Source organism: Ceratotherium simum, chromosome 16 (assembly GCF_057802395.1).
Source record: "Ceratotherium simum simum isolate JZ-2026a chromosome 16, ASM5780239v1, whole genome shotgun sequence".
NCBI classification, from domain to species: domain Eukaryota; kingdom Metazoa; phylum Chordata; class Mammalia; order Perissodactyla; family Rhinocerotidae; genus Ceratotherium; species Ceratotherium simum.
This window is the reverse complement of record NC_141915.1, coordinates 42,135,321-42,152,344: the sequence shown is the minus strand read 5'-3', so window position 1 is coordinate 42,152,344 and position 17,024 is coordinate 42,135,321. Positions and strand designations below refer to the sequence as shown.

Sequence of the window (17,024 nt, the reverse complement as noted above, 5' to 3'; positions counted from 1 at the left end):
TTGCGTACGTGCATTGTTCTCTTTGGTTATCGTCCCAGCCCGGCACAGATGGCCAGTCCATCCCGTGCTACGACGCTCCAAGAGCCTTGAAATGTTATAATTTGCAACTCCCTCCGTGAGAGAAGGGCCAGTTCCCACCACGCAGAAAGCAGCCTTGTATTTCTTTTTTGTGCTGGTGGCTGTAGGTCAATGGAGCGGCCAAACATGGCTGTACTCATGTCAAGACATATTCGGCTGTGGCCGTCTCCATTAACCATAAGACACCATACGCACAGACAATGAACTTCGTACGCAAGTACATAAGGCACATCCAAGAATCCAAAATCCAATGACTACAATAATTATAAAACTATCTCGCAATAAAGGACCCAAACCCCAAGGTAACCAATTAAATAACCCCTTAGAATATGAAATGTTATTAACTTGATCTTGTAAATCATGTACAGCATCAAAGGTAACATTAGATAAGATAACATTTAGGCCTAACAAATTAGCTTGCAGAAGTTTAGATCAGCCCCCATCACAGAGGGTAGCAGAAGGCAGGGTAATAGAGAAATTATAACCAGTTCTCCGTGACTGGTCAGATATAGGCTTATACTGAGAGATTGCTTGATGTTTCTGAGACCAAATTTTTCGGCCATTCATAGTCCAGGTTATAGGTCCCACTGGTGTAGAGCAGTTGGTCCAGCAGTGCAGGGTCAAAGGTTGTCCTACGGAGACATTAGTTGGCATGTAGGTCTGCAGCAGACATGGAAGTGTAGCACAGCATAGCAAACACAGCAGGAATATCTATTCACGCAAAGAAACAGAATTCTTAGGAACATGATATAATTGTTCATTTCCTGGATACATTATTATGAGCGTTGCAGTGGGCCCTTGGGCCACTACTTCTGTGGCACGTGGAGCCGCATTGGGTGGATGTGTCACCCATACCTTTGCTCCAGGTTTCCATCCATCTGTAGACCCAAATCCTTGCATTCCTCTTTTAGTTAATTCATTTGGAGGTTGTCCTTGTGACACATTTGGAGTCAGGAGGGGAAGCACCAATAATTGTTCCATTCGTTCCCCAGACTCTACAGTTAGTACTGTGTCACTACCATTATATAATATAAATTTTATTTCTCCTTGATAATCTGGATCAATAACTCCTCCTAGTGCATCAATACCTTTTGCTGTCAGTCCAGAGCGTCCTTTTAACAAACCAAAGGTATTTTTGGGAAATTGTACCCCTATCCCAGTAGGGACTATAGACTGCTTCTTAGGGGGCAATTGAATAGAATGAACAGTAGATAAATCCAATCCAGCCGCTTCGGCCGTGGCACGAAAAGGCGGTTTAGCAGACTGAGTCAGGGGCCAATAGGTTAAGGTCATAAACTCATGGGTGGTGGCTGCCACTTCTGTAATCTTTGCTGGTAACAACCTTGACAGAGGAGTCTCATTAGGGCCTAGTGGCCTGTTATTTAACACATTTAGAGCAGTACTTAGATGGTTGTGCCACCCTTTTAATGAGCCATGATCAAGTTTCTTCAATTGTTGTTTAAGCAATCCATTCATTCGTTCTATGAGGCCTGCAGCTTGGGGGTAATAAGGTATATGATAAATCCATTCTATATAATTTTCCTTGGTATAGGTTTGAATCAACTTACCTGTAAAGTGGGAACCGTTGTCACTCTGAATTTGCCTTGGTGTTCCATAATATAACTTGATTGTATCTAATAATTTTATGGCACTCTGTTGGGTGGCCACTTTAGCTGGTATAGCCAATAAATAACCAGAATATGTATCAACAGCAGTGCAAGCATAAGTATATCCACAAGAATTTGGCAATGGTCCAATAAAATCTATTTGCCAGGTATGGGCGGGAAATAATCCCTTTTGGATATGACCTTGGTAGGGGTGTGGAACTCCCCGTTTATTTAACTGTTGGCATAACTGACACTGTTGTATTGCAGTGGCAATATCATCATGGGTGACAAGGATTCCCCTTTGTTGTGCCCACCTGTATGAAGCTTGTTCTCCCAAGTGTCCACTCTTTTCGTGGACCCATTGTGCTAAGCCTGGGTTGTGCGTTGCACGAATTTGCATCAGCTGATTAGTATGAGAATTATGCTTTCGTTCTGCAGAAATTAAAGAACTGTGAGCATCAACATGAAATACAGTAACAATTGTATTTTGACACCATAACCATATGTCTTCCCATAATTTCTTTCCCCATATTTCTTTATCATTAATTTTCCAATCATGTTTTTTCCATTGTGGCATCCATGTTGCCAAACCTTGTGTCACTGCCCACGAATCAGTATATATATGACATTGTTGCCCCTGTTCTTGTTGAAGTGCTTGATACACCGCATAGAGTTCAGCATATTGGCTACTCATATTATCTCCGGTGGTGACAATTGTTTGTTGGGTGGATGGGTTATAGGCAACTGCTTTCCATTTCCGTGAGCTTGATATCATTTTGGCAGAACCATCTGTAAACCACGTATGGTTTTGTTGTTCTTCAGTCAATTGATCATATGAGACACCCCATTTAACAGGAGATTCTGTTATATTAGTCTTAGGTGACACAGTTGGTTCACTGCTATATTGAGACACTTGTTCATGCAATAGAGACAACCCCTTTGGGCCAGGTTTGGCCCGGTCTTGAATATATCATTTCCATTTGATAATATTAAATTCTTGTGCTTGTCCAATTTTATGAGTAACAGGCGTGCTATGAATCCATTGCATGATGGGTATTTGGGGTCGCATAATTATCTCATGTCCCAGGGTAAGGCTTTCTGAGTCTATTAGAGCCCAGTAGCAGGCTAACAACTGTTTTTCAAAAGGACTATATCTTTCATTGGAACAGGGAAGCTTGCGACTCCAAAATCCCAGAGGATAACGTCGGGCACCTTGTTTTTGCCATAGACTTTAGCTGGCATACTGATCAATGACATCTACCTGTAACTCAATGGGTCCCGGTTTAATTGGCCATAGATCTAAAGCAGTCTGAATAGCATGCTTGGCTGCTTCAAAAGCTTCTTTTTGTTCCATTCCCCATTCAAATTCATATTTTTTCCTGGTAACTTTATATAAAGGTGCAAGGAGCCGACTTAAATGTGGAATATGTGCCCTCCAAAATCCAAATAATCCAATAAATTTTTGTGCTTCCTTTTTGTTACGAGGTGCTGCAAAATCTAATATCTTTTGTCTAGCTTTAGGTAAAATTTCTTGTTTTCCATTATTCCAAAGTACTCCCAAAAATTTAACATTTGAACTTGGGCCCTGAATTTTAGCTGGATTAGTTTTCCATTCATCCTCCTCAAGTATGTCCATTACTTTTTCTAACTGTTGTTGTACCTTTTCTTCTTCATTTCCTTGGATCATAATATCATCTATATAATGTACTATTTGGACATTATCAGAAGCAGGTACCTTTGTCAAGGTTTTAGCAACCTGTCGATGGCAGATAGTGGGACTATGCATATATCCCTGAGGAAGTCTAGTAAAGGTATATTGTTGTCTCAGCCACGTGAAAGCAAACTGTTCTTGGACACTTTTAGGTATAGGTATGGTGAAAAAGGCATTAGCCAAGTCTATGATTGCATACCAAGTGCCTGGATAACATTGCACTTTTTCTATAAGAGTAATCAAATCAGGGACGGCCGCTTGAATAGCTGGAGTCACTTTGTTTAGTTCTCTGTAATCTACAGTCATTCTTTATGTCCCATCACCTTTTTTAACAGGCCAGATAGGATTACTCCAGGCTGTAGTTACTCTGTGAAGGACTTTTATAGCCAAATAATCTTCTATGGTCTCAGATATTTCTTGCTGTCCTCCAGGGATGTGATACTGTCTTTGATTGATCACTTGCGTGGCAGGTGGAATTTCTACTTCATGATGCAAACATCCCACAATTACAGCATTAATATGAAAAGACAAAGCTCTAATAGCAAATTGGTATTGTCCATCAGCCAAATTTAATGTCAATCCTTTTAGAATATCAATCCCAATTATATATTCTGGTATTGGTACAATCATAACTAGATATGTGCGCCGGGGTAGTTGCCCAATTTGCATAGAAAGATTAGTGGTAACTGCCTGGATTTCTTTTCCTCCCAATCCAGTTATCAGAATTGATGTACCTTGAAACTTAGTTGGATTCCCATAGATAAGGGTGGCCTCTGCCCCTGTATCCATAAGTGCCTTCACACTAGTTGTAGATCCATTCTTCCAAAATATTTTAATTGGTACATGTGGTCTAATATCTTTTCTTATAGTGGCACTAATCGATACAGAGGTTTGGCCTTCCCCTCAATCATATAAGTCAGCAAGAAGAGGATCCAAGGGAGGAGGTGGTGCATTAGGTGCAGTAGGCACTGGGTTGGAAGCATTCTCTATATTGTCCCTTCTGTTCACTTGTTTTATATTCAGCCCTTTTTCTTTATATAGTTTCCATAATTCTCTAGTGTCAACTCCATCAATCTGGTCTTTAGGTACTCCTGCCTGGAGTAGGGCCAAAAACATATCACCTCGAGTTATTTTATCTTTTTTAAAGAATGTTTCTTTTTTTTCTCTTCTTGGAGAGTTTTCAGTTGTCTGTCAGTCTCCCAAGTCTGCTAGCTGCATAATCTTATCTGCAAGTGTTGATATAGGGCTTTCAGTTTCATTCATGAGAAGGGTTGTAATTATTTGTTTGTATGCCGGAGGTGCAGTTTTTATCAACCTGTTTCGCACCTGGACACTTAAAGTCATTTCATTTAAAGCTTCATCACACCCCAGAAATATAGCCCGCTTCATGGTTTCTTCTCTCATCTTTTGAACATAATCTTTTAAAGTATACCAGGGTCTATTAGTGTTTGGCCATATATCATCCGTGGGGTATTTATCTTGAGCTCCTTTTACTGCAAGAGCCAATAAAGTCGTATCATCAGTGTCTTGTCCATGATCATTTGGGGGGTGAGCATTCATGTTTTAATCTCTGAAAGCTCCCCGTATTACTGGATCATTGGACAAAATTACAAATTTAAAAGCATCTCCTGCATCCAGATTAATTCCTGTAGCGCCCATATCATATAGGCGAACAAGCCAGGTTATGATGGCTTCTCCAGGCTTTTGTGTAGCCCGGGCTAAAATGTCAGAAATTTCTTGCTGGTTAAAATCCTCAATCACATCTTTCCTTACAGGATGATTATCATCCATTTCCATCCGCCGACGGCGAAGAGGACGTGCCTCTGTGCGTTTGGGCGGTTCTTCCTCTTCCTCATAATCAGTTTCAGAATCATCATCCCAGATATTACCATCCCATGTGTCCGGGTCCCACTTAGGACCGGCCGATGCTATGGCCATATGAACTTTTCGTTCATTTACCTTTCCTCTCCTCTTTCTATATTTATATTTGGCAACTCTTACAGCAGCCTTTTCTGCTATAGCTTGGTAGTTACGAGCCTGATCCCCCAGTGCATGATATTGACATTGAATCATAGCCAAGCGAGACTGCAAATCTGAATTCTCTTTTTCCAAGAGTGCCTTCTCTTTCTGTATCTTATCCCTATCTTCTATAGCCCGACGATAAGCAGTCAACAAACATCAACCTCGCCGTGCCAAAAAAGAAACATCATCTTTCTTTTTCCTTTCCACCGTCTGCAAAGCTTTGGTCACATCCAACGGTTCAAATTGTCGCAGACGAGCATCCCAAGCTTCACATAACCCTGACCTACGAGCCCACTCCCCAGCCAGAGTGCAAAAGGGAGGGTCCTCCCATCCTGGAATTTCTTCCACCTTGGCTTCAGTTACCTTTCGTTTGAATAGGAAAGGCATCTCCTTAATCGAATCCTGCTCACAGCGCCAATTATGTCATCAGAGGTTCGGGGATTCGATCGGAGACGTAAAAGACACTTTCCACTCCAAACAAATGGGCTGAAGGTATATTTTATTATATAGAGGATAGTAAAGGTGACAGTCTGCAAACAGATCAAATAGGTCAAATATTAAGAGGAAAAAACATCAGCCCGACTGGAAAGGGAAAACACCCACATCGGCTGAAGAGAAATGACACAAATCAACCGGAAAGAGAAACACCAGGTTAACCGAAAAGAGAACACATCAAATCAATTACTTCACATCAAATCAGTTACTCACAACATTCACGCCCCACTGCCGGGAGAGCCCTGTCAATCGACGCGGCTGGGCAAGGATCACACGTCCTGGGCAAGGTGTCCCTTCCACAGGTGGAACTCTCACCCGGTCTCAGTTTCCAGCAGTTTTTATACCATCAGTAATTTTCAGAGTAAGCAATTACAGAGTTTGCAGAGCAAGCATTTAGTGTTCCCATGCACAAATGGTTATCAGTGGCGTACGTGCACTGAGCCCCCTGGCTAACGTCCCAGCCCAGTAGTTGCGTACGTGCATTGTTCTCTTTGGTTATCGTCCCAGCCCGGCACAGATGGCCAGTCCATCCCGTGCTACGACGCTCCAAGAGCCTTGAAATGTTACAACTTGCAACTCCCTCCGTGAGAGAAGGGCCAGTTCCCACCACGCAGAAAGCAGCCTTGTATTTCTTTTTTGTGCTGGTGGCTGTAGGTCAATGGAGCGGCCAAACATGGCTGTACTCATGTCAAGACAGTGAATCATATGTGGGGAGCAGAGGTTAGACAAGGGGATGGAGAAGGTTATAGACAGGCCAGATCAGGTAGGATTTGGTGTAAGTCATGGTGAGGAATTTGAATTTTTATTTATTTATTTATTTTTGTGAGGAAGATCAGCCCTGAGCTAACATCCGTGCCCATCTTCTTCCACTTTATATGGGACGCCACCACAGCATGGCTTGACAAGCGGTGCAATGGTGCGCGCCCAGGATCCAAACCCGGGCTTGCCAGCAGCAGAGCACATGCACTTAACCGCTACACCACGGGGCCAGCCCCAGGAATTTGAATTTTATTTGTAGGGTAATTGGAGGCATGGAGATGGTAAGAAGAGGTTGGTTTGAGATATGTTTGGAGATCGGACTTCCTAATGGGTTAAATCTGGAAGATGAAGTGAAGAGAGGAATTGAAGTAACCCATAGGTTTTTGGCCTGAACAATGGAATGGATGTCAGTAACATTAAATGAGATAAGAAAGACATGGGAGAGGAGCATACTGGGGTAGGGGGAACAGGAGGCAGAAGTAGAAGGAAGAGCTCTGTTTTAGATGCATGAATTTGGGGATTTATACTAGACATCCAGCAGAGAGGTTAAGTAGGCACCAGGGTGCAATCAGGGCTATAAATTTGAGGGTCATCTTCAAATAGATGACATATTTATCACTAGACTCTTCTCACTCAAGTGTCTAGGAAATATTAAGTGTTCTTTCCCCTAATAACAGCCTGTGGTTATACTCATGACTTTATTTTTCTTCGTGATACTCTTGGCAAACTGATGTGGTCTTTCCTACAATATGAGTTTCAGTCAGAATTATTTCTAAGCATTCTTCCCCAAAATTCTCCCAAAAGTGCTAACCTCTCCAATCTCATTATTCTTTATTCCCTTGTCCTTGACCAGTCAAAATAGTGATTATGAGAAACATCTAACTTTCTTCACAGTGTTAAATGTATATTTTATCATTTTGGTTTCATTAACTGTAAACCTCTCAATGGAAATATGAGAAGCCCTTATTTCTTTAGATGGTAATGCACAATTGATTTAAGAGATCAGGAATTCTCCAGTTATCTTTATGACAGCACAGTATTAGCAGTTTAATCTAAATGCTAAGTGAATGTTTTGAGAGGAGATAGATGTTGAACATTAAAATACATTACGTCCTAGTGAGGTGAAAAGCCAATTGTTAATTTCTGCCCGCAAAGATTTGCTTCAGTGAATTGATTTCAGCAGCTGGGACGCTGGTCATTTCATCCAGTCTGCCAAAAAAGAATGATTTTTTTGGAGGGAGGGGTCAAAACTCTGCCTGGCAATACTGAATTCCTTAAATATGACATATCTACTCTGCGTCCATTGAAGGGGACTTCTCTTTCTCTAATCCCTGTGGTTTGGATTTGATTTCTTTCAGCATGATTTTGAAGTCAGAGGAGATGTTGTCAATGGAAGAAACCACCGAGGTCCAAAGCGAGCAAGAGAATCCCAGGACAGAAAGGTAAAGCCCTTCCTCCCCATGGTGACAAAAACCCACCCACCCCTCTGCATTGCTGCCCCCTGTGTGGAGATGGTCTCATTCATCTTGTAAGGGACATTACATACTCACTGCTAGACCACTAGCTAGGTGCTTTCATATAGGTTCTTTATTAGTTCTCCTAGCCCAACAAGGTAAAAAAGTATTAGCTCCCTGTTATGAATGAGGGAATTTAGAGGTTTAGAGAATCTATGTAATTTGGATTCTAGTCTGGGGTTCCAATCTCAGCTAATAAGTGGCAGAGCTGGAATTTGAAACAGATGTGAATCTAAAGCCTTTCTCTTTCCACTTTACTGTGATATCTTCCTCTAAAGCAGTGTGGTAAGTGCTGTGAGGGGCATGTACACAGTGCTGCCTGTGCAAGCATAGAAGAGAAAGTGATTGAGAGTCAATAGCTAACATCTGTATGATGTTCACTATATTGCCAGGAACTACTCTAAGCACTCAACCATATTTTAACTAATTCACAATTTTATAGCAACCCTATGAGGCATGTACTATAATTATGCCTATTTTATAGATGAGAAAATTAAAACTCAGAGAGAATCAGAGTAAGTTGCCCAAGCTCACACAGCTAGTTGTGAACCCACAACTAGAAGTTGAACCCAGACAATCTAGCTCCAGAATCTGAGCTCTTAATGACAATACTATAGTTTCTTGGAAAATTGTAGGTTTCACAAAGGAGAAAAATAGGTTATTCTGACAACTTGACAAATGAAGGACTAGACGCCCAGGAAGACTCAGTGACTTTCCCCAGATCATACTGTAGCAGATGATGTAGCCAAAACTGTTCTTCTCTCAGAGAGAAAAGTCCAGGCAAGATTTCACAGCTGCCTGTCAGGCCTGAGCTGGCTGCTTTCTCAGGTCACTGATGAATGCTTACGTTCCTGGTCTACATTTCTTCCTTTTTCAAGTGTGCACTGCCGGGCATTTCAGAACATCCCCGTATGGAGCACCTTGTGTCCCTTTATAGAACTTGAGCGAGAACGAGCAGAGGTGATTTTCTAAGGAAAACAGCTTTGGGAGATGATCACAAATCACGCCCTGGAGCTCTAAACCCTTTGGAGTCAGCCCACCCTCACCCTCTGAGCCTATCAAGTAACTTCCAGATGCCAAGAAAAGCTGCTGGCTCTATTTCGGCTTCCACCTTCACCCCAGGGGAGTTCTGTGTGAGCCAGCCATTTGTTTTTATTCCACTGTATGCAAGGCAAAATTAGCACCAGATTCTTCCCCCCTTCAAAGGAAATTCCAGTGTTTTGGGGTTTTACCTGCATTTGGGGTGGCAGTGATGGAAAGTGCCTGGTCAAAGTACTGACATTCTGAAGATACTAAATGTCACCATAGGGCCAGCGCCATGGCTTAGTGGTTAAGTGCGTGCGCTCCGCTGCTGGCGGCCCGGGTTCGGATCCCGGGCGCGCACCAACGCACAGCTTCTCTGGCCATGCTGAGGCCGCATCCCACATACAGCAACTAGAAGGATGTGCAGCTATGACATACAACTATCTACTGGGGCTTTGGGGAAAATAAATAAATAAATAAAAAAAATTATAAATGTCACCATAATATTTTTCTGTGGAAGAAAAATGTATTTGTTGAGGTAAAACTTCAAATTTCTTGTCTTATAACTAGACATTCTCATCTGTGAGTATCAGCCTGGATATAAAAATTTCTAATCTTTTGTACTTTTCACAGCAATATTTGACTCCAGCTGGCTGCCTGGGGAGAACTATTAGCATTATGAGGTCCTGTCAACAGGATGGAGATGCAGTTTATTCACACAGATAGTGAGAATGGCACAGATGGAGGCTGTCACTTAAAACAGAAACAAACTTGTCCTGCTGTCCTTTCTTATTCCTCTGGCTATAGTTGAAATGTGTAGTGGGGGGAGGGCCATTTCCTAAAAGGCCATTGTGTTTTTAGCTTCCTGATTTTTCTCCATCCCAGTCTCTTATTTGAAGCGAGGTGAGTTCTAGGCCCAGGCAGTTTTCTTTGTAGTGGAATGGAGAGAAAGAAAGAGGGTCAAGAGAACAAGGGTTACCCAAATGATATATATCCAGCCAACTGACACAAATTTAAATTTCTTCTTTTTTTTTTTTTTTTAATTTTATTTATTTATTTTTTCCCCCAAAGCCCCAGTAGAGAGTTGTATGTCATAGTTGCACATCCTTCTAGTTGGTGTATGTGGGATGCGGCCTCAGCATGGCCAGAGAAGCGGTGCGTCGGTGCGCGCCCGGGATCCGAACCCGGGCCGCCAGCAGCGGAGCGCGCACACTTAACCGCTAAGCCACGGGGCCGGCCCTAAATTTCTTCTTTTAAATTATGTCCAAGTCCTTTCCTAAGAACCTGTGCCAATGCATGTTTAAAAATTTGCCTGTTCAACACAGTAGCCACCAGCCACATGGGGCTGTTTAAATTTTAAATAACTATAATTCAATAAAATGTGAAGTTTAATTCCTCATTCTCCCTAACCACATTTCAAGTGCTCAGTAGCTAAATGTGACTCATGGCTACCTTATTAATGCAAATATGGAACATTTCCGTCATCACAGAAAGTTCTTTTTGGACAGTGCTATTAAGCACAGTAAGTGGAAGAGGCCCCTAGGAGGTGCAGTGTGATCTGTATCTCCTGGAAACCAGGCAATCAGATCAGCTCCATGAGGAGAGGCAGAACCAGGCTTCACTTCTGGATTAAAAACTGTTTAGGTCGCCTGAAGGAACAATGGCCATTCCTGGAGCAGTGTGAAGGCAGGAACAGATGTTCGGGGACCAGAAAGTCAGAGGAGAAAAGGAGCATGTACACATAGAATAAACATAGACCTCTGCCAATCAGGGTCATAGTTAGTGTTGATGTACCAAGTCTGGATAAACATCAAACTGTAGCTAATAGCTTGAATTTCGTGCCATCCAAGCCTCTTAGTAAACATAAAGAAGGACCAGTTTCTTCTCATCTCTAACAAGAAGTGAAGGCACCTGCAAAGGTTATCAGGGAGGAGCCTGGGCCTGATTGGTAGCAAGGTGGGATGCCCAGCCCTTTAGTGACAAAGAATGACTGTAGAGTAGATCAACTACATACACACTTTTTAAAAAGTCTTCTAAAATCCATCAGTGTTCTGAACATTGGCCTGATTGTCTCTGGGAAGTAACAACAGAAATCGTCAGGTGGTAAAGAAAAGAAAAAAGAGGGGGCTGGCCTGGTGGCATAGTGGTTAAGTGCATGCGCTCTGCTTCGGCGGCCCGAGGGTTCCCAGGTTCAGATCCTGGGCGCACACTGACACACTGCTTGTCAAGCCATGCTGTGGCTCCATCCCATATAAAGTGGAGGAAGATGGGCACGGATGTTAGCCCGGGCCAATCTTCCTCAGCGAAAAAAGAGGAGGATTGGCATTGGATGTTAGCTCAGGGCTGATCTTCCTCAAAAACAAAAAAGGAAAAGGAAAGTTCTTCATTTTTGAGAGTCTCGTTTCATTGTTTTTTATAAAACCTATACCCTTTTATAACTAATGTTTGTTTCTCTATTGCTCTGTCCCTCTCTTCTCCCAGATCTTCAGGGGCCTAGAAATCTGTTGCTATGGGCCCTTTACCAACATGCCCACAGGTAAGAGACTGAGAGAACTGCAGAGTCCAGGACCAGCCTTTCCCTTACGTAGTGGAGTGTTATAGGAGAGATCATGTCATAGGGGTTCTTCAGACTGGTGAGAGGTTCTAGAGGTTATTCTGTTTCTCTGCCACCCGTCAGACAGAACTGCACCTAAATGTTACCCTATGGCAAAAAACTAACCCTGTGCCCCTTCTCAAGAGCAAGAAGGCAGTGAAGAGTCAGGATCTAGGACACAGTATGTTCTATGCTCAGATGGGGTAGAGCTGCTCTTACTGCCCTTTGGTCTAAGAAAGGGGGAAATAATCATTTAGGGAGAAGATACCTTTTGGGTTTGTAAACGTCAAGAAAGAGTTCTGCTCTTAAACCATCTTCATTTGATAGAGAGAAGAAAGCACACGTAGCTGCATAAGCCCTGTGGGCCTGGGGCCCCACACAGCCCCAGAGCAGGGGAAGACTCTTGATGAATGTTTTCTAATTAAATTTGGCACTGAATGTGATGTTATGTTTAGGAGTGCTGTGGGGCTCAACTCGGGAGTTGTGCAGTGCTGAGGCCCTGGTGTGTGTGTAGATTTGGTTCGTTCTTTTCAAAACAGAGGCCACCCACCTTTGCCTCTGTGCCCACTTCTGCCCCAGGGATCAGGTCTTACTCCTCAGAAGATGGTCTTGCATCTGATCAGGGACAGATGAGTGTCAGCAAGAGAGCCTGGCAAAGTAATTTGGCTCTGTCGTCTTTATTGGATATTGATTGGATTTCTATGAAATTTCTAAGAGCCACTGAAGGATTTCTCAGTGTTTTTGTACTTTGGTATAAAGAAAACCAGGGTCTCTAGCAGGAATCATTTTGGAGGTGAGTCAGTTGACCTCAGTTCACTCAGACAAACAGGAGCACCTCAGCAATCCTCAGAAATGGGCTGGTGGAATAGAGCACCCCAGGGGGCCCAGAAGCCACCCACTGGTCAGTTCAGCTGATTTTCCAGGTGCAAGTGGAACATATCTACCATCTCTTCTGATTTCTATTCGCCTGAGTATGCTGATTCCAGCTCAGCATGTAGCCTATCTCTGCTGGTGTGCTGAGTCTCTGTCCAGGAGGATGTGTATTTTTTTGGCTGAATGAATTATCTTCCCATCTCTTGACATTTACAGTAATTACCACCAAGTATGGTGCTCTCAGTGGCCATGATTATCAGTTACCAACACAGAATGAGACAGGGAGGGAGGGAAGGCAGGTGGGTGTTTTTTCACAGTATCTTAGCCAACAATTTAGCAAATTAATGGAAATTAGATCTTGGATTGTTTTTCTTTCTAGGTGTTCTATTTGAGAGACTATCAAACCTTGTCTACCAAGTGGCCTTATGGGGTCTGATAACCAGCGTAGGTAGCATATCAGGGGCAAATTGACTTAGAATCCATACCCTTAGTATAGATTCTAGTTTAAGGCCTGTCTGTCCCTTTGGAGCAGAGAGACAGTAGGGATTCTCACACTGAGAAGTCTTGCTGTGAGCTTTTACACAGAGGAGTATGAGGTCAAGGGCCCAGATTAAATGTGCAGATTACTGTGGTGATTTTAGGTCTAAATGTCCTATTTAGATCAACTAGAGTGGATGGTGCACCTCTGTGGGGCTTCTGTGGTGAAGGAGCCTTCATCGTTCACCCTCGGTGAGGTAAGTGTTTGGTGCCCTGTCAGAGGGGGAGGACACAATATTTTGTCCTGTGACTGAGCAAGGCGGCACCCATCAGTCCCTATGAACCCCCTCAGTGCATCCTCAGAAGCCTCTCTTCACCCCAAGTCTTCTCTGACCACGTACCTGTGCCAGAAGACTCCATTTGTAAGGGCTGAGTAAGGACTTGAGAGCTACAAGCATTAATGTACTGAGGGAAGGCTCTTTCCCTCTAATCCTTCCTTTTTGTTGTGTGCCCTTCCCCCTCCTTCCTGTGGTTGCCCCCAGAGTAGTTTGCTTCAGCAAACCTTTGAGAAATAGTAAAATGACTATTCTAAAAGTCCTGCTCTGATACCCTCAATGCTGTTTCCTTCCTGGGGATTCAGGGTACTCACCCAATTGTGGTCGTGCAGCCAGACGCCTGGACAGAGGACAGTGGCTTCCATGGTAAGTCTTGCTGTAAGCCTTCATCCAGAGAAGTGGGGGTAGAGGGCCCAGGTTAGGTGTGCAGATTACTGTGCCGATTTTAGGTTTAAATGTCCTGTTTAGATCAACCAGAGGGGATGGTGCACCTGTGGGGCTTCAGAAAGCCACAAGCATGTGCCTGTGTCGTGTGAGGTTGTATGGGATGAGTTTGATGTTTGTTTGTTTTGCATTTTAAAACTAATGAATGAACTGTTTCCATTGTGGGTGGGGGTTAAATATGAATGTTCATCACATAAAGTGTAAATGAGCACAAACACGATAAAATAATCCCAGTGATCCCACTACCTGAAGATGATCACCATAAAAGTCTTCCAGGCATGTGTGTGTATATATGTACACATATGTATTTTACACAAATGTGAGCATGCTCATGATACTGTTTTGTTTTTTCACTTAAGATATTGCAAACATTTTTCCATATCATTAAATTGCAGTGCTGTTTTGCTCTCTCTGGTGACTTTTCCTTTAACAGATTAGAACTCATGTTTTTTTTTTTTTTTTTTTTTTTAAGATTTTATTTATTTTATTTTTTCCCCCCAAAGCCCCAGTTGATAGTTGTATGTCATAGCTGCACATCCTTCTAGTTGCTGTATGCGGGACTCGGCCTCAGGATGAACGGAGAAGTGGTGCCTCGATGCGCACCCGGGATCCGAACCCGGGCCACCAGCATCGCAGCGCGCGCACTTAACCACCAAGCCACAGGGCCGGCCCAAGAACTCATGTTAATCAAGTTGCCAGAGGCTGTACACTTTCACCAGCATTCACTCCTCAGGCCCCTGAGTAAGGTGCTATGTCCTAAAGCATTGCTTAAGATCAACAATTTTGCCCTTACCTGAGTAACCCTAAAAACTCATATAACCAGGACTCAAGTAGATTGATTAGAATCTGGTCTGGGGGCAGGGCCGGCCCCGTGGCCGAGCAGTTAAGTGCGCGTGCTCCACTTCGTGGACCCGGAGTTTGCAGGTTTGGATTCTGGGCGCGCATCGACGCACCGCTTATCAAGCCATGCTGTGGTGGCATCCCTTATAAAGTAGAGGAAGATGGGCACGAATGTTAGCCCAGGGCCAATCTTCCTCAGCAAAAAGAGGAGGATTGGCATTGGATGTTAGCTCAGGGTTAATCTTCCTCACAAAAAAAGAACTGGCCGACCAGTGGCGTAGTGGTTAAGTGCACGCACTCCGCTTCGGCGGCCTGGGGCTCGCAGGTTTGGATCCCAGGCACGGACCTATGCACTGCTCATCAAGCCATGCTGTGGTGGCATCCCATATACAAAATAGAGGAAGATGGGCACAGATGTTAGCTCAGGACTAATCTTCCTCAGCAAAAACAGGAGGATTGGCAATGGATGTTAGCTCAGGGCTAATCTTCCTCGCCAAAATAAATAAATAAATAAATAATAAAATTTTCAAAAAAAAAGAAGAGTCTGGTCTGGGGAAATGCGAATTGACACTAATTTCTGTTTGTGTTCCCTGTCCCCAGTGATTGGGCAGATGTGTGAGGCACCTGTGGTGACCCGAGAGTGGGTATTGGACAGCGTAGCCCTCTACCAGTGCCAGGAGCTGGACACCTACCTCATACCCCAGATCTCCTAGAGCTGCTGCTGATTCCAGTGAGCAATGTGTCTAGCGCCTGTCTCCTCAAGACCCCAAGAATGAGCTTAAGAAATGGCCTTTTTCTAGGCCCTGGGAGCTCCTCTTCAGTCCTTCCACAGTCCGGGTTACTAAATATTTTATGTGCATCAGCCTGAAAAGAACTTCTGGCTATGCAAGGGTCCTTTAAAGATTTTCTGCTTCAAGTCTCCCTTTGAAATCGGCCATGAGCACAAATTGTGGTAATTTTTCACCTGAAAAGAATTTAAAACCATTTAAACTCCACAAACTGAGCAAGACGCTGATTCATTATTTATCAGCCCTGTTCCTTGTACTGGGGCTATTGGCTTAGAGCTGGAAGCTCCAAGTGGCTGGTCTCAGGAGAATAGCTGGTTTCCCTAAGTTGGTTTCTCTAAAACCCTGTGTTCATAAAGAGTCAGTATTTGGGGATCTGTGACGTGGCTTAAAATCAAAACAGTCCTTGGGCGGTGCTCAAATGCTGGAGTGAAGCCTGGGGGAGGGAATTCAGAGGCAGATAATGGATATAATTATGAAACTTGAGGGTTCATTAGAGGATAGGGGAGTCATGCTGACTGACCCTGATCTCCAAAAGTCTGGGCTATAGTTGCTGGATTTCTAAAGAATTTTTTAGCACTAATGTGTTCTGAAACAGCAGAATCTTTTCAAGACCTGATGTCCAAAGAGAGTCTTCTAATTCCCCATTAGTGATAAATAAAATGTTTATTGTTGTAGCTCTAATATGCAACCCATTCCTCTTGAAATATAAGATCTCTGATATGAATATTGCATGTCTGCAAAATGACGGATCCCACCAGGAAAGGAGCTGTTGCTTTCCTTGAGGTAATTTTTTCCCCTTGCTCCCTATTGCTGAACTGTACAGTTTCATAAATAATTTTGTTTGCTGAAGGATGAGAAAGTGTTTTTTATAAACTTATTATCCAGGACTGTTTATAACTGTTGGAAGGACTAGGTCTTCCTTAGCCCCCCATGTGTGAGGGCAGTGCAGACATGATTGTACAAAATACATTTTGTAAATGTGATGTTCACCTGCAAATAAACTCGGTAGCAAACATTTCTGCCAAGTATGACTGTTCTTGAGGCTCAGACTTTCTCAGAGCCTTTCACTGTACTTCAGTCTCCTCATCTGTAAAATGGGGGTAATAACAGTACCTACCTCCTAGGGTTATTGAGGGGACTTTAGTACCTGTTGTATTCATTTTCTATTGCTGCCATAACAAACTGTCACAAATTTCATGGCTTAAGACAACACACATTTATCTCACAGTTCCGTAGGTCAGAAGTCCAAGTTGGCTCAACTGATTTCTTTGTTTCCGGTTTCACAACGCCAAAATCAAGGTGTCAGCAGGGCTGTGTTCCTTTCTAGAGGCTCTGGGGATGAATCCACTTCCAAGTTCATTTCACATTGTTGGCCAAATTGTTCTTTGGAGTTGTAGGACTAAGATCCCTATTTCCTTGCTGGCTATCAGCCAAGAGGTCATTCTTAGCTTCTAGAGGCCGCATA

At 43.3% G+C, this 17,024-nt stretch overlaps 1 protein-coding gene across 1 annotated transcript in view; it reads left to right on the top strand.

Moving 5' to 3' along the window:
- Positions 1 to 16,574, top strand: part of BRCA1 (BRCA1 DNA repair associated) — a 69,423-nt gene extending 52,849 nt beyond the window's left edge. Inside the window, 6 exon segments of the mRNA XM_087441210.1 lie at positions 8,031 to 8,114; positions 11,691 to 11,745; positions 13,336 to 13,409; positions 13,793 to 13,853; positions 15,372 to 15,478; positions 15,480 to 16,574. Of these exon segments, the coding sequence (XP_087297336.1) occupies positions 8,031 to 8,114; positions 11,691 to 11,745; positions 13,336 to 13,409; positions 13,793 to 13,853; positions 15,372 to 15,478; positions 15,480 to 15,518 (420 nt within the window). The 3' untranslated portion in view covers positions 15,519 to 16,574.
- Positions 16,575 to 17,024: the final 450 nt, after the last annotated feature.